The following is a 20,903-nucleotide window of genomic DNA, read 5'->3' as shown; positions in this document are numbered from 1 at the left end:
AGGTTATTCCCAGCCTACCTATCATGAAACTCTCAAGATGATGGGTCTGCCAGTGAATCCACATTCACCCACACATCTTAAAGTTTCAGACAAACTTCATAGGGTAGGACTGGAAGACTGTATATTATCCAGGAGACACTGCACATGTGGTGGCTTTAACCATGTGAAGAGCTAGATGTGTGTAGACACTGGCCATGTGACATGGAGCATCAAGCATTGCCACCAAGCTTCACTTGTCTAGATTATGGTAACCAGATGTCCCCGTTTCCCAGGGACAGTCCCTGGATTTACAAATCTGTCCCTGGACAAAATCCGTCCCCAGAATGTCCCCGGATTTATATTTTAAGTGTTGTAGATTTATTAGTAGGGAATGAATGTTGCGTGGTTGGTTCAACGGCACAAGACCCATCAATATGGGGACTTCTGGCGAGGCAAAATGGCGGGCACCACGGCAGCGAGCAGCTCCTGAAGCCAGCCAGAGTCAATTGCACTACTAGGCTGGCTCCGGGCTGCTGAGACTGCCACCGCCACTGCCAAGGGGGAACCAGGGATGCCCGGTGTGTCAACTGGAGGAACCGCGGACCCCCCCCCCCATGACCCAACTGCCTAGCGACACTCCAGGGCCAGGAAAACCCCGGAGTTAACGCAGGGAGAAGGAGGAGAGGAGAAGGAGAAGGAAGAGAGAAAGAGGAAGGAGAAAAAAGAGTGGAGCCCCAACCTTGCTGCGCTGCTGCCGCTGCTCAGGAAGAGAGGTAGGCGAGCACCTGGAGGGCAAGGACACGTGGCCGAGCCCAGGCTCGACCTGAGCCTACTCCATGGAGGCTAGCACTCCAAGAGAGCAGGTCGGGGCCCAGAGGAAGGCTGTGTGACAGAGGAGACCACAGAAGAGAAGATATTACTTCTTCTATTTTAAAAATAACTTTTTAAAAATATCTTTTTCTCTGTCTCTCTCTTTTATTTTTTTTTAAAAGGGGTCCCTGGATTCTTTGAAAAAAAGCTGGTAATCTTAGTCTAGATTGATTTTATTGCATGGCCAAAGTTCAACCAGCTACAGATTTATTATATAACTGCTTAAAGAAACAATCCTAACTCCTGTTTGGGAGTGTAGGGCTGAATGGAGCTCTGCCACTTATGCTGGCCACAATGGAAGGTGTGGGGAGGAGAGTAGTTTCTTCCCCCTTTTTGCTGCAGTAGCTCTAGGCTGGTGCAGCAGAGAGGCCCATGCCAGGTCCACTGTTGGTAGCTAGACCAGCTTAGGATCCACCAACTCCTTGCCTGGTCCAGGTCTGTCCATTTTTGACCTCACTCTCAGAAATGCCCTATGACTGGTGTTTCGAATGGCTAGTGCTGGGGGAGGAAACCCAAACCCTCTCCAACACGCCTGGGGGCTTAGACTGCTGTTTCAAAACACTTACATCCCATATAGTTACATGATTCCACACTCAGGTATTTCATGTTCTTAGGAACTCTGAGGCTATCAACAGAATTAGGCTATATAATATGCCATTAGATTTGGAACAAGTCGCCTAAACAGAGATACCAATGACAGCCATTCTGGCCCCCTGTGCTGAACCCCATGGAAGTAAATTTGTGTAAACGATATGTAGGACTTTATTGGAAAATGGTAACAATTGAGCCAGTAGAGGGAGATTCAGTGTTTCAGTATTACGTTTATAGCTGTTAAAATTAATTTCTTCGGATTATAATGGAATGTAGTATTTTTAATCCACTGTAATCTGCAGTGAGTCTTTGGGATGGGTCCAGGTACAGCTTTGAGATACATACATAGACTGTGTTCATAAAAAAGGATTAAACATATATGAGAAAGACATATAGTGTGAATAAATGAAGCTCCTGCAAACATCACAGCAATAAGGTTTATAGATGCCATAGAAATGCGGAGAGCACTTTGCCCCAATATACTAAATTAGTTCATTCTTGTTTAAAGATGTCTGTATAATACCTGGGATTTTCATTTAAGTCATAGTTGTTTATCAGATCTACTCCCAGATATATAGCAGAGCACATATTTTGTCGTAGTGAAGCCCATGGCACCAGATTGTCTAACTCAAAATACATCCCTTAACTTGGTTGTGTATTGAGTTACACTGGCAGAATGTCATGTCCATGCATTGATTGCTTTATATCAGAAACACTGATATATCTGGTAGCACTTTGTTCCCTGATCACATAAATATTTACTTCCATCCAGAAATTTGCTTTGCAGGATGCTTCTTATATCCAAAATGCTTTTATACTTTTCAGTTAAGTGTGTGCTTAAAGAAAGCTACCTAATCCTGGTGAGGTATAATATTGAGAATTTATTTGGTGGGGGATTGTTTCACATCTATTCCACATTAGTATCTTTTTCAGAAAGATAGAAATGTTTTCTGTGATAAGCTGGAAAATAATAAGGGGTTTTAAAATGTTTTAAGTAGGTAACATAATTCTCACCAAAGCAGACCACCAAATGTTGGACCACAGTGATGGAAAGGGCTTGTTTTTGAATATATGCATTTGCAACTGTATCACTAGTTCTGGACAGTTTATTAATTCCTAATTGTTTTAAAACAATTGCCATATAAATACTGATTCTCTTCTCACTTGGTTTTCTATAAAGAAGGGATTTTTCTGTGGATACTGAGTAACCTCCAGGAACAAAGTTCTATATGACAAAGAAAGCAATAAGATGAACAAAATTTCCTGGTAAATAATAAACAAGGTGAGTACTTTCTCTTGTGCTTGTAAAATACTGTTCATGTCAACAAAATATCAGATAAATATTTTATTTGCAAAGGTTTTTTTATATTTCACTGTGCTTCATATTACAGCTCCCTTTTCCAACCTGGTAAGAACATTGCAGTCACCAGTATTATAAATGTTTCAGTATTTTTGTAAAAACAAATGGGGACAAGAAATGAGGTAACACTCATTTGGATTCCTGGATTTTTCTGTTATTTTAAGTCAGGTTTTTAATCTCGTTCTAACACTCCAGAACATCACTTAAATAATAGTCCAAGACTAATAAATCATATCCTAGCTGCCATTATCATACATGACAGCTCATGCTGTTAGTGTTGCAGTAAAATATTTGTTGTTTTGGCTTTTGGTCTCCACTGCTCCAGTCAAACTGCTATTTTCTGACTCATAATGACTCAACTGCCAAAACACCAGATTCCATCTGCTTCCAATCTAAGGAAAGGAAAACGAATTACCGTACCTGCCACCAAACTGACACTTGGTGACACAATGCTCAAGCCATGGCAGTTTCATGAAATCAGCAAGTCATCAAAATACTATATTGTGGTTCGAGGACCCGACCCCCGCGAAGTAAAATGAAGACAAAGGGACACGTGATATAAGGTTAATGGGCTAGAAAAGGCCACAACTTTATTGATTACAGCAATGAAAAGGTATTGGCTTAGGCATTGGATCGCAAAACAAGTGGGTTTATTCACCAGGGGGTCAACACCTGTTGATGCTAATCCAACTATAGGCTCACCCCTGATGTCACCGAGGGTCGTGCCATGGCCTCCCGCCAAGCAGGCTTCGGACGGAATACACGACCGCCAGATTCCTTTAACGGAATACCCCTATAAATTGAAGGCATAGGCGATGGCCACACCTAGCACTTCGACACACCACAACACATTATTCCAATGCCTAACCTACCCACCAATACCACCAGAAAGTTGTGACAATTGCTATGAGGTAGGCGAAAAAACCAAAATGCCTAATGCCAAATGGAAAAACTCCTACCAGGCCCCCCGGGCAACCGGGGCGACCAACCTAAGGTCCATAGCAAGGCCAATGACCTAAGCCCTAACTCAAAGGGAGTGGAGGGTGGGTGACTCGCTCAGGACGACAAATAGAAATGAGGCCGGGGAGAGGCTGGCACTGCAGCATAAAGGCTGCTGGACACGCCCCCCCATGGCACCTGGTTGGGCGGCCACCGGGGGGGGCGTGAGTGCCAGCCAGGTGAGCTGGAGGCAGGGGGCAACGCCCCCTGCTAGGGGCGGTGCTCGGGCTCCCGCCCACAACCACTCCCCTCTCTTTCAGGGAGGAGAGTCTTTGTGGTTCGAGGACCCGACCCCCGCGAAGTAAAATGAAGACAAAGGGACACGTGATATAAGGTTAATGGGCTAGAAAAGGCCACAACTTTATTGATTACAGCAATGAAAAGGTATTGGCTTAGGCATTGGATCGCAAAACAAGTGGGTTTATTCACCAGGGGGTCAACACCTGTTGATGCTAATCCAACTATAGGCTCACCCCTGATGTCACCGAGGGTCGTGCCATGGCCTCCCGCCAAGCAGGCTTCGGACGGAATACACGACCGCCAGATTCCTTTAACGGAATACCCCTATAAATTGAAGGCATAGGCGATGGCCACACCTAGCACTTCGACACACCACAACACATTATTCCAATGCCTAACCGCCACCCGAGCTAAAGGCTCGCCGCCAATACCTTCAAAGCTGCAACCAATCCCAGATGCTTTTGCTGACACTAGCTAACCAAATGTCGTTCCCCAGATCCGATAAGTGGACGCCGTCATTCCGGTATAAAGCTTGGTCGCCAATCCGGATACGGTCATGATAAATGACTCGGCCATACATTGAGCGCACCCAACGGGCCACCGCCCGAATTACGAGTTTCCTGGTTCTTTCAATGGCCATACAGCTTTGCACACCGCGCCAAACAGTATCTGTTAGGGGAATAATCTTGAGCATGTGTTCTTTTTCTTCAACTACTACAAACTCTTTGACCTTCAAATTTCTTCCTGGCCTTCTCCATGGTATATTCCCACCTGTAAACTTTGTTCTCTGCCTGAGCTGATCCAAAATTTAAATCAGTGGCCCTCCTCCATATGCAACCTCCATGACAGATTCAGAGAGTGGTGACAAGTTAGAAGGTCTTTTTGGTTTTGGTCTCCAATCTATGGGAATGCCCTTCTCAGAATGCCCCACCTGTTACTATCTTTTTGGCATCAGATGTGAATTTTGCTCTCAGGCATTTGATAGGCTGTTTTACTTGTCATTAGAACACAACTTGCAGAGCACTAGGCAAGATTTGATCGCCTAATATCAGCTGATCAACCATTTGGAACCCCACCAATCTGTCTAACATGAGCTGTGCGGTGTGTTGGGAGATAAGGATTCAGCCTGACAACAGATCCAATTCTCCAGCCCTTGAATATAGTGTGTTTCTGCCCTGGGACCACAAGTCATTGCCCTTGATTGTAAACCTGAAAGAGGAAGCTTATGAAATTACATAATTATAATGTGTGTTACAAGCTGAATTAATTCAGACATTAAAAGTAATATATTTCTAACCATTTTTTTTCATAAAACTCATGTTTACACAATCTTTTCATCTTGGCGTTTTAACTTTGTTCTGTTAAAATCCATAGACTTTGCATCATAAATAGTACATTCTTAGAACCCTAGAATCACAGCATTGTAGAATGGGATGGAACCCTCTGGGTCATCTAGTCCAACTCCCTGCAATGCAGGAATCTAAACTAAAGCATCCATGACAGATGGCCATCCAACCTCTGCTTCAGAACTTCCAATGAAGCTGAGTCCACCACCTTACGAGGGGGTCTGTTCCTACTGTCAGAAAGTTCTTCCTGATGTTCAGTTGGAAGCTCCTTTCTTGTAACTTGAAGTCATTGGTTAGGGTCCTACCCTCTGAAGCAGAAGAAAACAAGCGTGCTCCATCTTCCATGCGAGAGCCCTTGAGATATTTGAAGGTGGCTATCATAACTCAGTCTCCTCTTATCCAGAGTAAATATACCCAGCTCCTTCAACCATTCCTCATAAGACTTGGCTTCCAGACCCTTGATCATCTTGATCACCCTCCTCGGCAAATGTCCCAGCTTGTCAATATCCTTAAACTTTGGTGCCCAGAACTGGACTGAGTACTCCAGATGTGGTCTGACCAAGGTAGAATAGTGTGGTACCATTTCCTCCCTTAGCTGGGGCATTTCATCCAAGCTGTTTATAAATACATTGAACAATATGCCCAGGACAGAACCCTAAGGCACCCCTCTTGTCACTTTTTTTCTAGGATGATGAGGATCCATTAGTGAGTAAAATCTGGGCTAGTTCAATCAACCAGCTACAAATCTACCTAACAGTTACCTCATCTACATTTTACCAGCTTTTCTGCAAGAATATCATGGGGGGCTTCGTCAAAAACCTGGATAGGTATAGATAACTGCACAGTAAAAATGCACAGGAGACAAGTTAGCAATAGTGATACACAAATACAGCAAGAATGACCAAAAAGGGGACTTCGTTAGCAGCGAGGTTTTAAGCAGGGATGGCCAAAAGAGAGGCTGTAGTGGTCAGAGGCAGGGGATACAGAACTGAGAAATAAAGCAGTTTTGTGGGCTTTGGGGGCTGTCTCTTTTCCGTGAAAAATTGGCTAGAAATAATTGGATGCCTCTGATGCTGGAGGTGAGATTACTATAGTAACAAGTGACACCTGCAACAAAATGTTGGGAAGTGTATCCCATTTATAATTCCAGGCAGTCAATAACACAAGCCTTGCAATACTGTTCAATGGTGTTGGTGGGGAGGAGAGAAGACAAGTTTCATGAGTTGAAAAGGTATAATAACATCATTTTTCTTCACCCACCTACCCACCGAAAAGGGTTCCCTCTGTTCTATGTAGCATTGCAGGACTGCCAGGCCAAAACCAGAGTGGAGGACGTGCAGTTTTAGTGATGAGAAAGGCATCTCTCCAATCCAACCTTAATTCTCTCTTTCTCCAGGATACTTTCTATAAGCTGTTTGGGGTGTGTGCAGGTTGATTCCCTTTCCTGCCTCTGACCTCCATTGTGTGTGTGATGGAGAGAGGATACTTTCAACTGACGCATGAACATTCTGTGTCTCAAAGTGCACTTAGCCACTAACTTGATTAATAGAGCCACACAATCAGTCTTCTAATTTCTTTAAACCCTTCCCCCCACCCCCACTTTTCTATGTAGGCTCCACTGCCATCCACATTATGCAAGCTCACGGGTTTCTGTCAGGCAGCACTTATATACTTCTGTATGTTTGTCGTGTCCCCTGAATTTGTAAAAGCTACTGTTTCGCGTCAAACTGATAGGCTGCCACTGTTTGCTTTTAAACAAAACGATAATATAAACAAATAGCAGCTTTATATATTCGGTACATAAAGGGGCAGCAGTTCACAGCTGGAAAGCAACAAAAGACCAAGGATGTATTTGCAAATCACTTTCAAAAAAGTCACCTCTATGTGGAAATATAATCAGACACTGAAATAGCTAATAATACTAATAATACTTTTATGTATTATTGCCTAGATAATTACTTTTGCCTGGTTACTAACTGCAAAAATGTAGTGATGATTCATAAACTGCAATACTAATTAAACAAAAAAGTTTGGTTTTTGCTTTTTTACTTTATCCATACTTTACTAAAATCTGCATTATTGATTTATTTACCAGATCTCTGGCATTACAAATTAGCATAGATTCGACCCACACTGAATTATCAATAAAAAGTGGCAAACAGTACTGTAGCTATCTCAAGCTGGACTACAGCTAAACAAGATTGTTTCTGATCTACTTTAAAGTTGGTCCAAGCTTTTATTCTAACATCTCACTTAACTCCTTGAAAAAGGCTGAAGTATTGTGCAATATGTTCCAATGAACATATTGTGACTTCTGAGTAAACATGCATAGAATTGTATTATTAGAGCTGTTTTTGGAGACTAAAATATGACAATATTTAACATGAGGAGTGCTCTGTAAAAAAGAAAATGTAATCTGTTGCATTTTTATAAGATTGGTAAATTGTCTAGCAATCACAAAGAAATATGGCTTTGCTCCCAGCATTATGACTTTTCCATGACTAAGTTCTCATTCCATATCCTTGCTATTTCAGAAAAGCCCATATTCATTTTCTACAATGTACAAAATTTAGCTGTTTACTTACCAGAAACCTTCATGTGGTTTTATAGCATTCAAGAGAAGTTACTAAGCAAAGTGTAGTTCATTTCACTTTGTCCATAATTAAAACATTCTTTTATACAAACAAATCTTAATGTCCTTAAATAGGCTTTAAGCCAACCATGTAAACTGAAGATAATTTTGTCTAATGGAGAACTGCAGAATTTAACACTGAGTTTTAGAAGTGAATAATATATAACAACCTTGAGTTTGCTTTCTCCTGCTTCTACTTTTCCTTCTTTTGGCCTTGTCCCAAATGAAAATATACCGTATTTTTCGCTCTATAACACGCACCCGACCATAACACGCACGTAGTTTTTAGAGGAGGAAAATCCGTAGGCATGCCACCCGTAGGCATTTCCTCCATAACACGCACAGACATTTCCCCTTACTTTTTGGAGGAAAAAAAGTGAGTGTTATGGTGCAAAAAATACGGTAATTTGTGGGGTGCAGGGATTACTCTTGAGATTACTGTTTCACTATAATTTCACTATAATTGCAAAGAACTGATATGAAAAGATAAACTGAATCAGTCAATCGGTTGATGTGTATAGTAATGAACCACAAAAAACTTACACAGTGCTTTTTTGTCAACACCCCTTCAAGCCAAGTTTAACATTAATACATATTCTTGGTACTAGTAATACTCCTTCTCTCTAAGAGCATTAAGAATATGCATAGAGGTGGTCCTAAAAGGGAAAGGGGGTATCATACAAAAGTAGGAAAGCTGCTTTATAAAGTATCACACAGTGGGACAATGGACATTTTGTCATAAGACGCAACGTGGTCTAACTAGTGTTTAAGGAGCAAAGAAGCAGAACAATTCTATTTATCTGCATATCAGACTACCTACTTTCCTAAGTGTCTGGTGCCATCATCCCACTAAATAATAACAACATGGGGAAAATTCAAAGGCAAGGCGATGTAACAAAAGACAAGTGACTCTTCAGCACCATGGACAAGAACAAGCAGATACTACCATCAATGCAGTCATTTAAACATGTCCTGCACGTAATGTGAGTCACAGCAACTACTGACCAGACTTTCTCTTCTTCTTCTTCTTCAGATATTGCGGCAGATATTGCATCAACATTGTTTCTTCAAGTGTTATGGCAAATATTAGATCAACACTGTGTACCACTTATTTTAAAAAAATGCTACTGGTAATATTTCCCTGAGTGCAAAACTAGACATTTCATTAGACACTTTAGTTTAATATATAGGCATGACACAGATATGCCTCAATCCCATCAAAAACAGAGGATGTGGGTCTACTTTTATGAGCAAAAAGAGTGAGCAGGTGGGAGGTACTGAGCCTTCCCTTGTCTCTCTGTTTTCTTCCCACAGTCAGTCAGTCCCACCTCCCTCCCACCTCCAATGCTCGAAAACTAGGTTTGCCTATCTGGGAGAAAAATGGCGGAATGGAAGAGTTGGGGAGAAATAAACCGTTGAGTGGAAGAGGATTCAGTACTCCCAACATATACAACCCTTCTGCTTTAAAATCAGCTCCCTGCCCCCGTTTATTCATGACTGGTTCCTTTTCAAAGACATTATCATTACTAATTTCAACCTAATTTGTATGCACAATCAAGCCAGAGTTAAGCACTTTTACACAGCACTGATTTCAATGGGAGAGTTAAGTACATGCTTAAATCTCTTCTATTGAATGTAATGGAGCTTAATTGACTGTATTTTGCCCTATGCAAGAAACAACATTAAAATGGATAATAATAATAATAATAATAATAATAATAATAATAATAATAATGTAACATATAGAGAGGGACTACCAATTTCCTGTATAACTAGATCACTATCCACTACAGAAATGCCAAGTCCTCTGCAAGAACAATATTTTCAGTGTTCAGGATTTACCTCCATAATAATTTTCCTTATCAGCCAATACCATTGTTGAATAGAAAATGATAGCAGTATACTTATGCACATTTTTAATGCTTTGCAAATGGTTTTCTATATAAAACATAATCTGTGAGTTCATTAATTCTGATACAGAGAGAGTTTATCTTCAGCAAATAAGTTTATATGGATGTTGCAGCAATGAAAATTTTGAAATGAGATAAATACGGTTACATTTTTTAAGCCATACATTTGACTAAGGTTTTGCAAAGATTTGCGAATACAATGACTATGGTGTCCCTAGAATTGACTTACCTCCTCAGGTCAAATCCAGCACTTGAACCATTGATTTTAATGTTGTATCATATTCCATCTTAAGCAAATATATTTACACAACATGTTTTTAGAAATACAATACTACACCAGTTATTAATGTCCTTGTTAAATTTGCTGCAGTTTCAGAAGAATTTGACTTCCCACAAAAAGTTCACTATATTATTATGGGTTTGAAATTTTCGTTGTTATCTTTTCAAAGTTAGCAGGACTTAGATTTAACACATATTAAGTACAAACATCATAATATATCATTCTGATATACCAGCACTGGCATAAATGCATGTAAATTGGTAGGTATCATCCCATTTCTGATTCCGTTGGAGAATAATATTGACTTTCCTGAGGTTAGACTAAAGTTTGTAAAAATATACTTACTCTTTCTCGGACAGATACATTCACCTTTAAAATATTTTAAAAGAATTTACAATTTTGGTCCAGCACTAACATGAGAGCAAAATCACTAAATTTTAGATTGGATTTCAAGCATGTAACTCATCACCTGTTGTTCACTAACATTCAAACAGAAGTAGGTGAATGGAAATTTAAACACTGGGATCTCAATATGCAAGAGGAAAAATATTAAAATTAAAGCGATCTTACAATTGCAAGGACCTCTCATTATTGTGCTCAATCAGAGATGGAGAACTCCCATACTTCTCCACATCACCACAGACAGATAGGTCAGAGGCACATCCTTGATCAAAACACAGGGGTACATTGTCACTTTCCTCACACAATTTTGAAACACAAAATCGGAAAAGCAATGATAGCAACATGGCTTTTTTTATATTCTGCTCAGGTAGCTACCAAAACCAATATGCACTTACCCAAGGGTGGTCATAGTGACAATGGTATACCAGAAAGCTGCAGGGATGCTGGTGAATTTGGTGGATGTTGAGCCTTTCTCAGCATAGAACATGACCGTAGCAAAGATTATGATGGCCATAGTGAGAGAAAAGAGGAGAAAGCCAAGCTCCGATGCACAGCTTTTCAGAGTGTAGCCCAGGATGCGCAAACCCTGCGAGTGGCGGGAAAACTTAAAGATCCGGAATACACGGAAGACACGCAGTGTTACAAAGGCCCCACTGACATCCTCATTGTTGGTCATCACAAGACCAATGTAATAGGGCATAATGGCCACTACATCAATGATGCTCATGACACTACGCACAAACTTGTAACGGCTCGGGGCAGCCACTAGACGCAACAGATACTCAACTGTGAAGATCATGACACAGGCCGTATCCAGGCAGAAGAAAGCCACATCGTAGCGCTCTCCACAGGACAGCTCCTTGATGGTACCAGGACTTAGCCCACAGGGTACTGTCTCCACTACATTGGCAAGGACGGAGACGGCAATGAAGAAGCCCGTAACATAGTAAAATACCAGGGCCAGCGTGCTGGTGTGTGGATTCTCAAAGGCCCGCCACATCCTCTCCCGGGCTGTCATGGAGGGCAGATTGCACTCATCAGCATTATCCTGATCAGCATCATCCTGAAGACGTTCGGCATTTTCCCGCCGCCGGTCCTTATATTCCTCATAGCAACAGTCACCAATGATCTCGGGGATTATACCAAAGAAGGCCAGCTCCTCATCATAGGCTGAGATGCACTCTTGACGCGGGTAGTGTAGCTTCCCTGTTCGGTAGAAATTGAGGATGTGTCGGAAGATGTCAGGGTCCCGGTCAAAAAAGTATTGCTGCGTCTCAGGATGGTAGAAGAAATCCCTTTCTGAGCTGCCCAGCAGCGTGTCAGGATAGCGTTCCAGGGTATCCAGCCAGGTCTGGAACTGGGTGCCACTGACATTCAGCACAATCAGAGAGTCCTGGCTACGCTTCCTCTCTTGGCGAGGGGCAGTCGGCATAGGGTTTGTGGCCACCGGCATCCATCCTATAGCAGCTGCCCGAGCAAAAGGCAGCCATGCTGCTACTCCTGCTGCCATGGTGTAAGTTGCTACTGGTATGCCCAGGGGTTCTTTTTAGAAATAATCCAGTCTACATAAAAAAACAAAATGTACCAAGAAATTAGGATGCCTGCTATTTCCAAAGAATATAAATGTCTATGTTTATGTCTGTTGCTTTGAGGTTTATTTTATCATTCTATTATTTTATATGTTTACTCTACCGATGTGTTACTTGATGTTCTACTGTTGGGATCATTTCATAGAGTGAAGAGCAGTATCAACATACTCTGAGTACATAATAAAAACCTTACCCATTTCTCCCCTCTTACTCTATGTCACCTTCTCTCATTTGCCATCATTATTCAAGTCAGACTAAGAAATCGGATTTTGTATATTAACTATTGATGGTAGCTGGATAGATGTCATGTAGTACTATAATCCCCGAACTGGCACCTCCTGTCTCTACCACTTGGTTCCTGATAAGGAAATCTCCACATGCACAAAAATACAGCAATAGGAAAGCAGCTGCAAGAGGTAATCAGTCAGCCAGCCTGCCAGGTCCAATAAGCAGCAGTTAGATAATATTCCAGGCCAAAGGCGCAATTTACTAGCTAGGAACAATTCCTGTACTGTCCTGATTCCTGGAGATGCACTCCAAGCCCAAATCCCTTCCCACCTACTCCTACATTAGCCATCAGCTGCAAATATCTGGCTTGGAAATGAAGAGAGAGAACAGATGATTATGCTATGTTCCCTTTGGTAAATCCTTAAGCTATGCTGCTGAAGGAACACTTGCTAATTTTCCCACATCCATTCATTAGGAAACAGCAGGCTTAGGAAGAAGATGTCCACTCTGAGTTCACAGATGATTTCACATCATGTCAACCCATCACTCACCTTCTCCAGACTCCTCCTGTTCTGGGGAAACAGGGCAGAGGGATAAAGGCAAACCAGTAACTTAAAAGTTAGGGAAAGACAAGCTTTCTTTTAAGAAAACTTGTGGAGGGACGGTTTGACTCCTGAGGAACAGGTGATTGAAGGAACAGGTGTTTAGAAGAAAATGGGACCTGGATTCTGCAAGTTGTCTTAGGGAAGGTGAAGAGGAAAAAAGAAACAGAGTACCTTAGTAAGCAAGATGGGCATATTGAACAATTAGGGAAAGTCAAAATGTGACTTTCTCTGGGCAGAAGTTCAGGAAGAAGGACCAGTTGTAGGTGCAGGAATAAAAGTAGGAAACTCTGAGGGAGAGGTTCTTTTGAAAGGGGGGGGCATATTTTATTAAATGGAGAGAGAAAAGGCAGGAGCTTCGTAATAGGTCGGGGAGGGGGGAAATGAAGGAGAAGTTGGAGGGGAAGAGAGGGAGGGAGGGAGAGGAGTTGGGAGTTTGTTCCTGAGAGGATAGGGATGGAACTTGAGGGTGCTGATTTGGGTAGAGGGGAACTAAACTGATTTGAGTTTGCAAATGCAGTTGAGTTAGGCTAGACTATTCATAGTTGAGGAAGAGGAAGGGAGGGTCAGTGGGTGTCTGGGGAGCAGGAGGGAAATCTCATGCCTGACCATCTTCAGGAAAGGTTGAAGACACCTTGGGGTCCTATGAGCAAGTGTGGGTGTTTGTGGGTGCCTTGGGGCATGGGCATAGGCAGGACTTTGTAGGGGGGCGGGACTTGGTTGGGGGGGCAGAACCGACGTGATAGGTCAATTAGTTATTTCTATTGTTTTACTTGACCTAGGGGGGACATCTGCCCCCCTGCCCCCGCCATGCCTTAGGGAGTACAGGGATGTCAGAAGATAAGTAAGCTTAGGGAGTCTGAAGATACTATGAGGGAGAGGGGGAAATACAGCTCACGCAGCGCAAAAGAAACAGTTCCAGCAACAGTTCCACAAAAAAAGAGATTTATGGGCAATATGAAACCGAGGACACGCGGGGGGGGGGGGGCAGGAGGACATAGGCAGGAAGTTCATTTTGTAGTCTCAGGGAGGAAAGGGGGCTGGTGGGGTGTGATTCCCCCCCCCGGGACACCCCCCCAAACAATCTAATGAAAGAGATTAGAAAGTAAATAAACTGCCTCAGTTCTCTGGGGAGCCCAGAGCGCTCTCGGTTCCTCTCCCCACCCCCACCCCCGCTTCCTGCAACCCCCCCTTCGCCCGAATTCGCCTCGCCCGCCCGCCCCCCCAAAAAAGTGCGAAAAAGGCGCGCGCCTTCCCTCAGCGCCGCCTCGCCTGGGCGCCTCTCGAGCCCTCGCAAACTCTCCCCGCCACTTGATGCTGCCGAGCAGGTGGCGCGGCGCCCAAAACCTCTGGCGGCGGCTGCGGAGAGAGATGGAATTAAACATTTAAAAAAAAACAACCGTTGCTGACCCATGTGTGTGTGTGTGTGTTCCTAATAATATGGAGTAGAGGCGTGTGACCGCTGTGTGTGTGGAGGCGAGGGGGGGTCTCTTTCCTGAGGTGGGCTCCGTCCCTCCCTCCCTCCCTCCCTTGCAGTATCTCCTCACCTGGCGAAGTCGCCTCGTGGCCGGGGCGCCCCGTTTGGCATGGAGGTGGCGGGCGCGCGTGCGTCTCTCCCCTCCCCGCCACCTCTCTCCGCGAGAGGCTTCTCCTCCGCCCGCCCCTTCTTCCCGCCGCTTCCCCTCAGCAACAAGTTCGACGGCGGCGGCGGGGCGGCCGGTGGGCGTGTGGCGAGAGCGACGCAATCCCGCCCGCTGGCGGCTCAATGCAGACCCGCTTCTTCTTCCTCTCCTCCTCCTCCTCCTCCTCTCAGGAACCAGCCCTGCTCGGCGGCGGCGGCGGCGGTTCCAGTCAGGCAGTCGGAGGGCTGCTGCTGCTGCCGCCGTCCATGCCGCGGGCTGCTGCTGCTGGCGGAGGGCAGGGCTGGGGGCGAAGAGCGGCTTCCTCCTCGCTGCTGCTGCTGCTGCCTTTCCAGTGGGTGGCCCATGCCTGGCAGAGCCGGGCGAGGGGGGCTTCTTGCTTGCCGCCGCCGAGGATGCTGCCGCTGCTGCCGCTCCTGCCGCCGCTCGGGGCTGGCGGGGCTGCGGAGAAGGAAGCGGGGAAGACGGCAGCAGGAGGCGGAGGAGGGGAGAGAAGCCCACCCTGCTGCTGCCGCCGCCGCCGCTGCTGCTGCAGGTTATGATTTCACACAGGCGCCTCTTTCGCCTCCTCCCACCCGGCAAATGTCACTGGGGCGGCGCGGGGGGGGGGCGGGGGGGAGAGAAGGCGGAGGGAGTCCCGGTGCGGAGGAGGAGGAGGGCATCGATCCGGAGAGGAACGAAGAGAATTGCAAATCGGTGCACACTCCGGCTTGGCAACACAGGCGAAGGGGCAGCGGGGGTGTGTGTGTGTGTCGCTCTGCCCCCATCGGAAGCACGCAGGCGACACCTTGGTTGTCCGTCTGCCCCACCACACACGTTTTCTGAATGAGTCTTTGCAGAAGGTGGTTTCTCTCTCTCTCTCCCCCCCCCCTTTTCTAATATTTCTGAAACTTTGTGGGATTCCCAAGAATGCCCATTTGCAAATGTCAACCAACTAAGCTGAGGTTATGCAATGTTTCGCTGTGTTTTGCAGCCGCTGGCCAAATCGCCTTGAACCAGCTTTCGAAAATGATCGTCATTCCTGGGAGATCTCTCTCTCTCTCTCTCTCTCTCTCTCTCTCTCGTTTTCCAAATCATCTTCGCTTATCGCCGTCCGCTTTGGAAAACCAGAATCCCTTTCTTTTTGACCGCTAGATGGCGCGTAGAGGACGAGTAAGTCTCCGCTGCACCTTCATGGCTCCAACTTCAGAAATGGTTGATACCTGTCGTCTGAGCAGGACCACTTCAGCCTGGGGTGATGTTACAGGGCTGAAATGCTTCTTGGTCCAAAAATTATATCTGCATAAAAACTTGATGTCGGGGAAAGGCATCCTCTCCTCTCTTTTTCTTCCCAAGAATATATGAATCAGGAATTTAATTGTATATAGAGGAACCAGAAGCGACCCACCCCATTATGCCGCCTGAGGCAAATCAGGAATGTGTGGCATGTGGTGTACAGCTTAGATGCATGTAATCAAATCATAATGCATGTAATCATACATGCATCTAAGCTGTACACCACATGCCACACAGCCAAACTTTGAACACGTGGTGCTCTTCCTACTGATATTCAGTCTGCCGCAATGTGGGGTGGCCCATCCTTTCCTGCCAACCTAGCAGTTCGAAAGCACACCAGTGCAAGTAGATAAATTGGTACCACTCCAGTGGGAAGGTAAATGGTGTTTCCATCTGCTGCTCTTGTTTCGCCAGAAGCGGCTTAGTCCTGCTGGCCGCATGACCCGGAAGCTGTACACCAGCTCCCTCGGCCAATAAAGTGAGATGAGCACCGCAACCCCAGAGTCGGTCACTAGTGGACCTGATGGTCAGGGGTCCCTTTACCTTTAAGGCAAAACAGGAAGGTCCTGCCCTCTGTGTGCACTGTGCAGCACCCACCTCACTAAAGCCTTGCTTACTGGGGTCACAGCTGAGAGGTTTGCTGGAATATAGTTCTGGAATCTAGTATATCTTTCAGTTCTTAGAATCATAGAGTTGGAAGGGACCCTGAGGATCATCTAGTCCAACTCCTGCAATACGGCTGTCCCATTCGGGGATTGAACCTGCAACCTTGGCATTATCAGTACCACACGCTAAGCAACTGAGCTATTGCTCAAAATTGTATAAATCCTAGGTTAAGATGATGATGTGCTGAATGATGAGAAAGCAGTGGTGGTGGTGGTAAATCACTATTGTATAAATGTAAAGAAGACAAAGTGCAGTAGAACCACAAAAAGAATTAATAGGGCAATTTTAGCTACAGATCTTAACTGAAGCCAATCACTAGTGGAAACTTAATGAAGACAATGGAAGCAATGTTTCCTTTCTCATCATCTTATTTGAAGGCACTTTCTCCCCCCCCCCCAAAAAAAAGCCTCTCCAGAAGATCAGGGGACCCTCCTAGAGAAAGTGGGAATTGCACAAGAGTGTGCTTAAACCTAAGATAACCTAAGGAAATTACAGTAATTGGAAAGAAATGTTTCTGTCTCCTCCCCTTCTCCATCTAACATTGCTTAACGGGGTTCCCCAACACTCCAAGAAGCTTCTACAGATCCAAATAGCTGTAGGAGGGAGAAGCAGACAAGAGACCATTCTTCCATGAACTTCTTTAAGTTAATCTATCATAGATTCCAAGCTAATAATAACAGTACCATTGACTACAATACTTGTAAAACTATGCTGATCATGAAACGAGGTGAACCCTTGACTTGCGCTGCCCAAAACATCAGACTTGTCTGCTGTGTCCCAAAGGCAATTAAAGAGGAAATGTAAAATAACCAGCTGAAATCACTGCTATAAACAGCTAAAGCATAATAGGTGTCAGCCCTGCCTTGCCTGGACCCAGATCCCTGTGGCTTTAAATTTGAGCTAGAGCATCATGGTTCTAGATCATTTTGTGGAAATTCCAGGTTAGTTCTGAATTCTATGAATAAAGAACAGAGGATGCAGCTAAGGCATAAGCACAGACCCCTATTTTCCATGGACATCCCTGAGTCAGAGAAGCTGTTCCGGTTTCTAATTTGATCCTGGAATGTCCCACTTTTCCTTAGGATGTCCCTATTTTCATTGGAGAACTGTTGTAGGGTATGAAGTTATCCTACCCCTGAGCCGTCTGAAGGCAATCCTGTATAGGGAAGTATTTTTTTTTTACTGTTTAATATTTTATTATGTTTTTATATATGTTGGAAGCTGCCCAGAATAGCTGGGGCAACCCAGTAAGACGTGTGGGGTATAAATAGTAAAATTATAATTATGGACTGGGACATCCCTATTTTCATCAGAGAAATGTTGGAGGGTATGTAAGCATGTGTGGAGCATGTTTCTTGCACATTGCACAACCACAACCAGTCTTCAGGCAGGAGTTAGGGCAAGAAGCATTTCAGGGTCAGGCTTGCATCCCAGTACATGTGAGAAGTTAAAACCCTCACCTACCAGCAGCTTAATGACTGCCGCTGAAACCTAGCCCAGAATTAGAGAAGGGGGTCTGTCTGAGCAATGTTTTAAAATGACGTGCACTATGAATGCACTACCAGGCACCTTCACGGTAATTATTAAAGGTACGCATATGTACTGTACAGCAGTTAGAGGAGTGATTTATGATGGTAAATGAATGAAGTCATTGTTGATGGTGCAATGTTGCATTACATTTACATAATGTTTCAATAAAATGTGCTTGGTAGACAAAGACGAGCTCTTCATTTTAAACAACATATGGTTTACTCTCACATCTAAAAAATAGAATTAACTGGATCTTGCAACACAGGGTCTATTTTTAAAAACTATTTCCTTTGGTGGGGCCTGCTAAATATTGGTTGGGTTTGGGGAAACTGGTTGCAACGTTGCCCCCTCCCCACACTGTACAGAACAGGGGCTACACAACAGAGAAGGATGTGTACTAAGATCAGAGGTGGTGACTAATCTTTTTTTGGCCAATCCTCTAAGGACCACTTGGCAGTAGTGGGTGATCACCAGTGGCGTAGCGTGGGGGGTGCAGGGGGGCCCGGCCGCACCGGGCGCAACATCTTGGGGTTAGGGTTAGGGGGCGCAAATCCACGGGTTAGGGGGCGCAAATTACTTGCCTTGCCCCAGGTGCTGACAACCCACGCTACGCCACTGGTGATCACCCTTCCTTCCTTCCTTCCTTCCTTCCTTCCTTCCTTCCTTCCTTCCTTCCTTCTCTCTCACCCCACCACCTCTCTCTCTCTCTCTCTCTCTCTCTCTCTCTCTCTCTCTCACACACACACACACACACACACACTCCTCATCTGATCCTTGCAGGTCAGCTAAGAAAGGCTCCCCTCTTCACTGATCAAGTGATGGATCTGATGACTAGAGAAGGGACACTTTGAATCCTTATGAGGACCCTGGGCTCTGTCCAGCTCAGCAGTGTGCCTACTTTATTTTCTTTCTTTTTTTGCTACTGTCACCAAAATTAGTGGAGTCTTAGGGGGCAGAATAACTTTTTGGGGAGACTAGGTCTTAGCCACCCTGAATTATAAGTGAAAACAGTTGGACAAAACTTTCATTAGGGTGTAGCAGGAGTGATGCTTTAAATAGACTGACCTTGAAAAGCTGTGTTATATTGAGCTTTGTGCAGACAAGAGCTTTAACACCCCAGATATTGCAAAAAATAAATAAATGTCATAATTGTATTATTAAAAAGCCCTGCTCTTCAATTTCCTGTAAGCTAGTCAGGACATGTAGAATAAATGTCAGTGATGCCATTTTCAAATTCTAAGTGAAAGGGCAGGGCCTCTGATCTAATAATGTTGGAAGATAATGTTTTGACTGCTATCAAAGCAGCTGATTGATGTCTTCACTTCAGTAGGACAGCAATGAGCCATTGTGTACTACCAAAAAATGTGTTTAAAGTGTGTTTTCCTGCTGACCAGTCTCCCACAATATACCCTTATTAAAACCTTTCTTTAAATTCTGCAAACTTTAAAGAATTGCAGCAATACTTTGCTCAGAAGTTACCTTAATGGGACCCACTCCATAGGAAGTACATTTAGGATTGCAAGACTCCAGTTGTAAATTGAAACTTGTTGATGTTTAGGATCAAGAGCAGCCTATAGTTAAACATTTCTGATGCCCCTGTGATATTTTCTGTAAGTCTTAAAGGGTGAAAAAATCCTTTCATTAAACTGCATTAAGTTGGAGAACTTGTTTGTAAAAAATATTCAGATTTGTACATTTAATGTGACATTTTTGTGTGTGTCTAAATCACAAGAATTGGGTTGTCATTGCAAACAAATAGTTGAAAGTTGTTTCAGAAAACTTTGGTCAGAAATGTGCTGGCTAAATTTTTATTGGTAAATTCATTTGTATTGTCTCTCTGCAGAGGTTAGATGTATAATGGATTATTCCCACAGCTTCATTCGTTGGTCAATAAACCTCATATAGACTTACAAGAAAAGTTCAACAATTCAACAAGAACTTCAGCCCGGAAATTTTTTTCCCCTCTGATGTTTGCTCAAATCTATCCAGATATTTCTAAGTGAATCATCTCTCAGAGACAACTGCTAATCAATTTCCATTTTGAGACATGAAATTACTCCAGCAAACGATTCATATTTCTGAATACAAAGTACAAAAGGCTGTATAAATCTAAACCTACTATATATTTTGGGAAGTAGTTTGTATCTCTGTGTATTCTCTCTGTGTATGGGCACCTGTTGAAATATTGTTACCCAATTTGGCCAGACTGTTCCTGAGATTAAGTTGTGGGTTTGGGGCAATGTTTGGATAGTGGTGCATACTGATTTGAGTCCAAATTGTGAACTGAACCATTCCAAACCGCACAGATTGGGATACCTCTGAAGATGTTCCTACCCTATTTAGTTCCTTGGGTGGGATTTGCTCTATGTGGTGAGTGGGGCCAGAGGCAAAAGTGGATGGAACAACGAATATAAAATTTACATTTGCTCACTAGGCTTGTTTTTACAGACACACCATCTCAGAAGCAAAATTGTTAGGGGGTGCAAAATGTCAACACTCAGTGCTGCCTCAATGCAGCTGCATGCTTCTGTCACTGGTCTCTGTTGAAAATGGCTTCTCCATGCGAACCAGGAAGTGACCCCTTCAGACAATGGAACGACTCTTCTTTTCTTATCACTGTGGCTGCAATCTCCTGGGTGGCGTGGACACTGCTTGGCAGTTGAATGCACATGTGTACTTCATTTGTTTCTCCCCTCCATGCAGCCCCGGGCACTGGCAACCCACGCTTTGCCACTGAGGCAAGCAGAGTCATTATAGCAGTTCA

At 44.1% G+C, this 20,903-nt stretch overlaps 1 protein-coding gene across 1 annotated transcript in view; it reads right to left on the bottom strand.

The window, feature by feature from the left end:
• KCND2 (potassium voltage-gated channel subfamily D member 2) overlaps window positions 1-15,228 on the bottom strand; it is a 288,864-nt gene extending 273,636 nt beyond the window's left edge. Inside the window, exons 1-2 of the mRNA XM_083463561.1 lie at window positions 14,576-15,228; window positions 11,005-12,171 (exon numbers count right to left, since the gene is read on the bottom strand). Coding sequence (XP_083319687.1) covers window positions 11,005-12,119 — 1,115 coding nt within the window. The 5' untranslated portion in view covers window positions 12,120-12,171; window positions 14,576-15,228. The remainder of the gene's footprint in view (window positions 1-11,004; window positions 12,172-14,575) is intronic.
• Window positions 15,229-20,903: the final 5,675 nt, after the last annotated feature.

Source organism: Podarcis liolepis (genome assembly GCF_965112155.1).
Source record: "Podarcis liolepis genome assembly, chromosome: 10".
Taxonomy (NCBI): Eukaryota; Metazoa; Chordata; class Lepidosauria; order Squamata; family Lacertidae; genus Podarcis; species Podarcis liolepis.
Note: the sequence above shows the minus strand (reverse complement) of the source record. Positions and strands in the feature narration are given on the sequence as shown.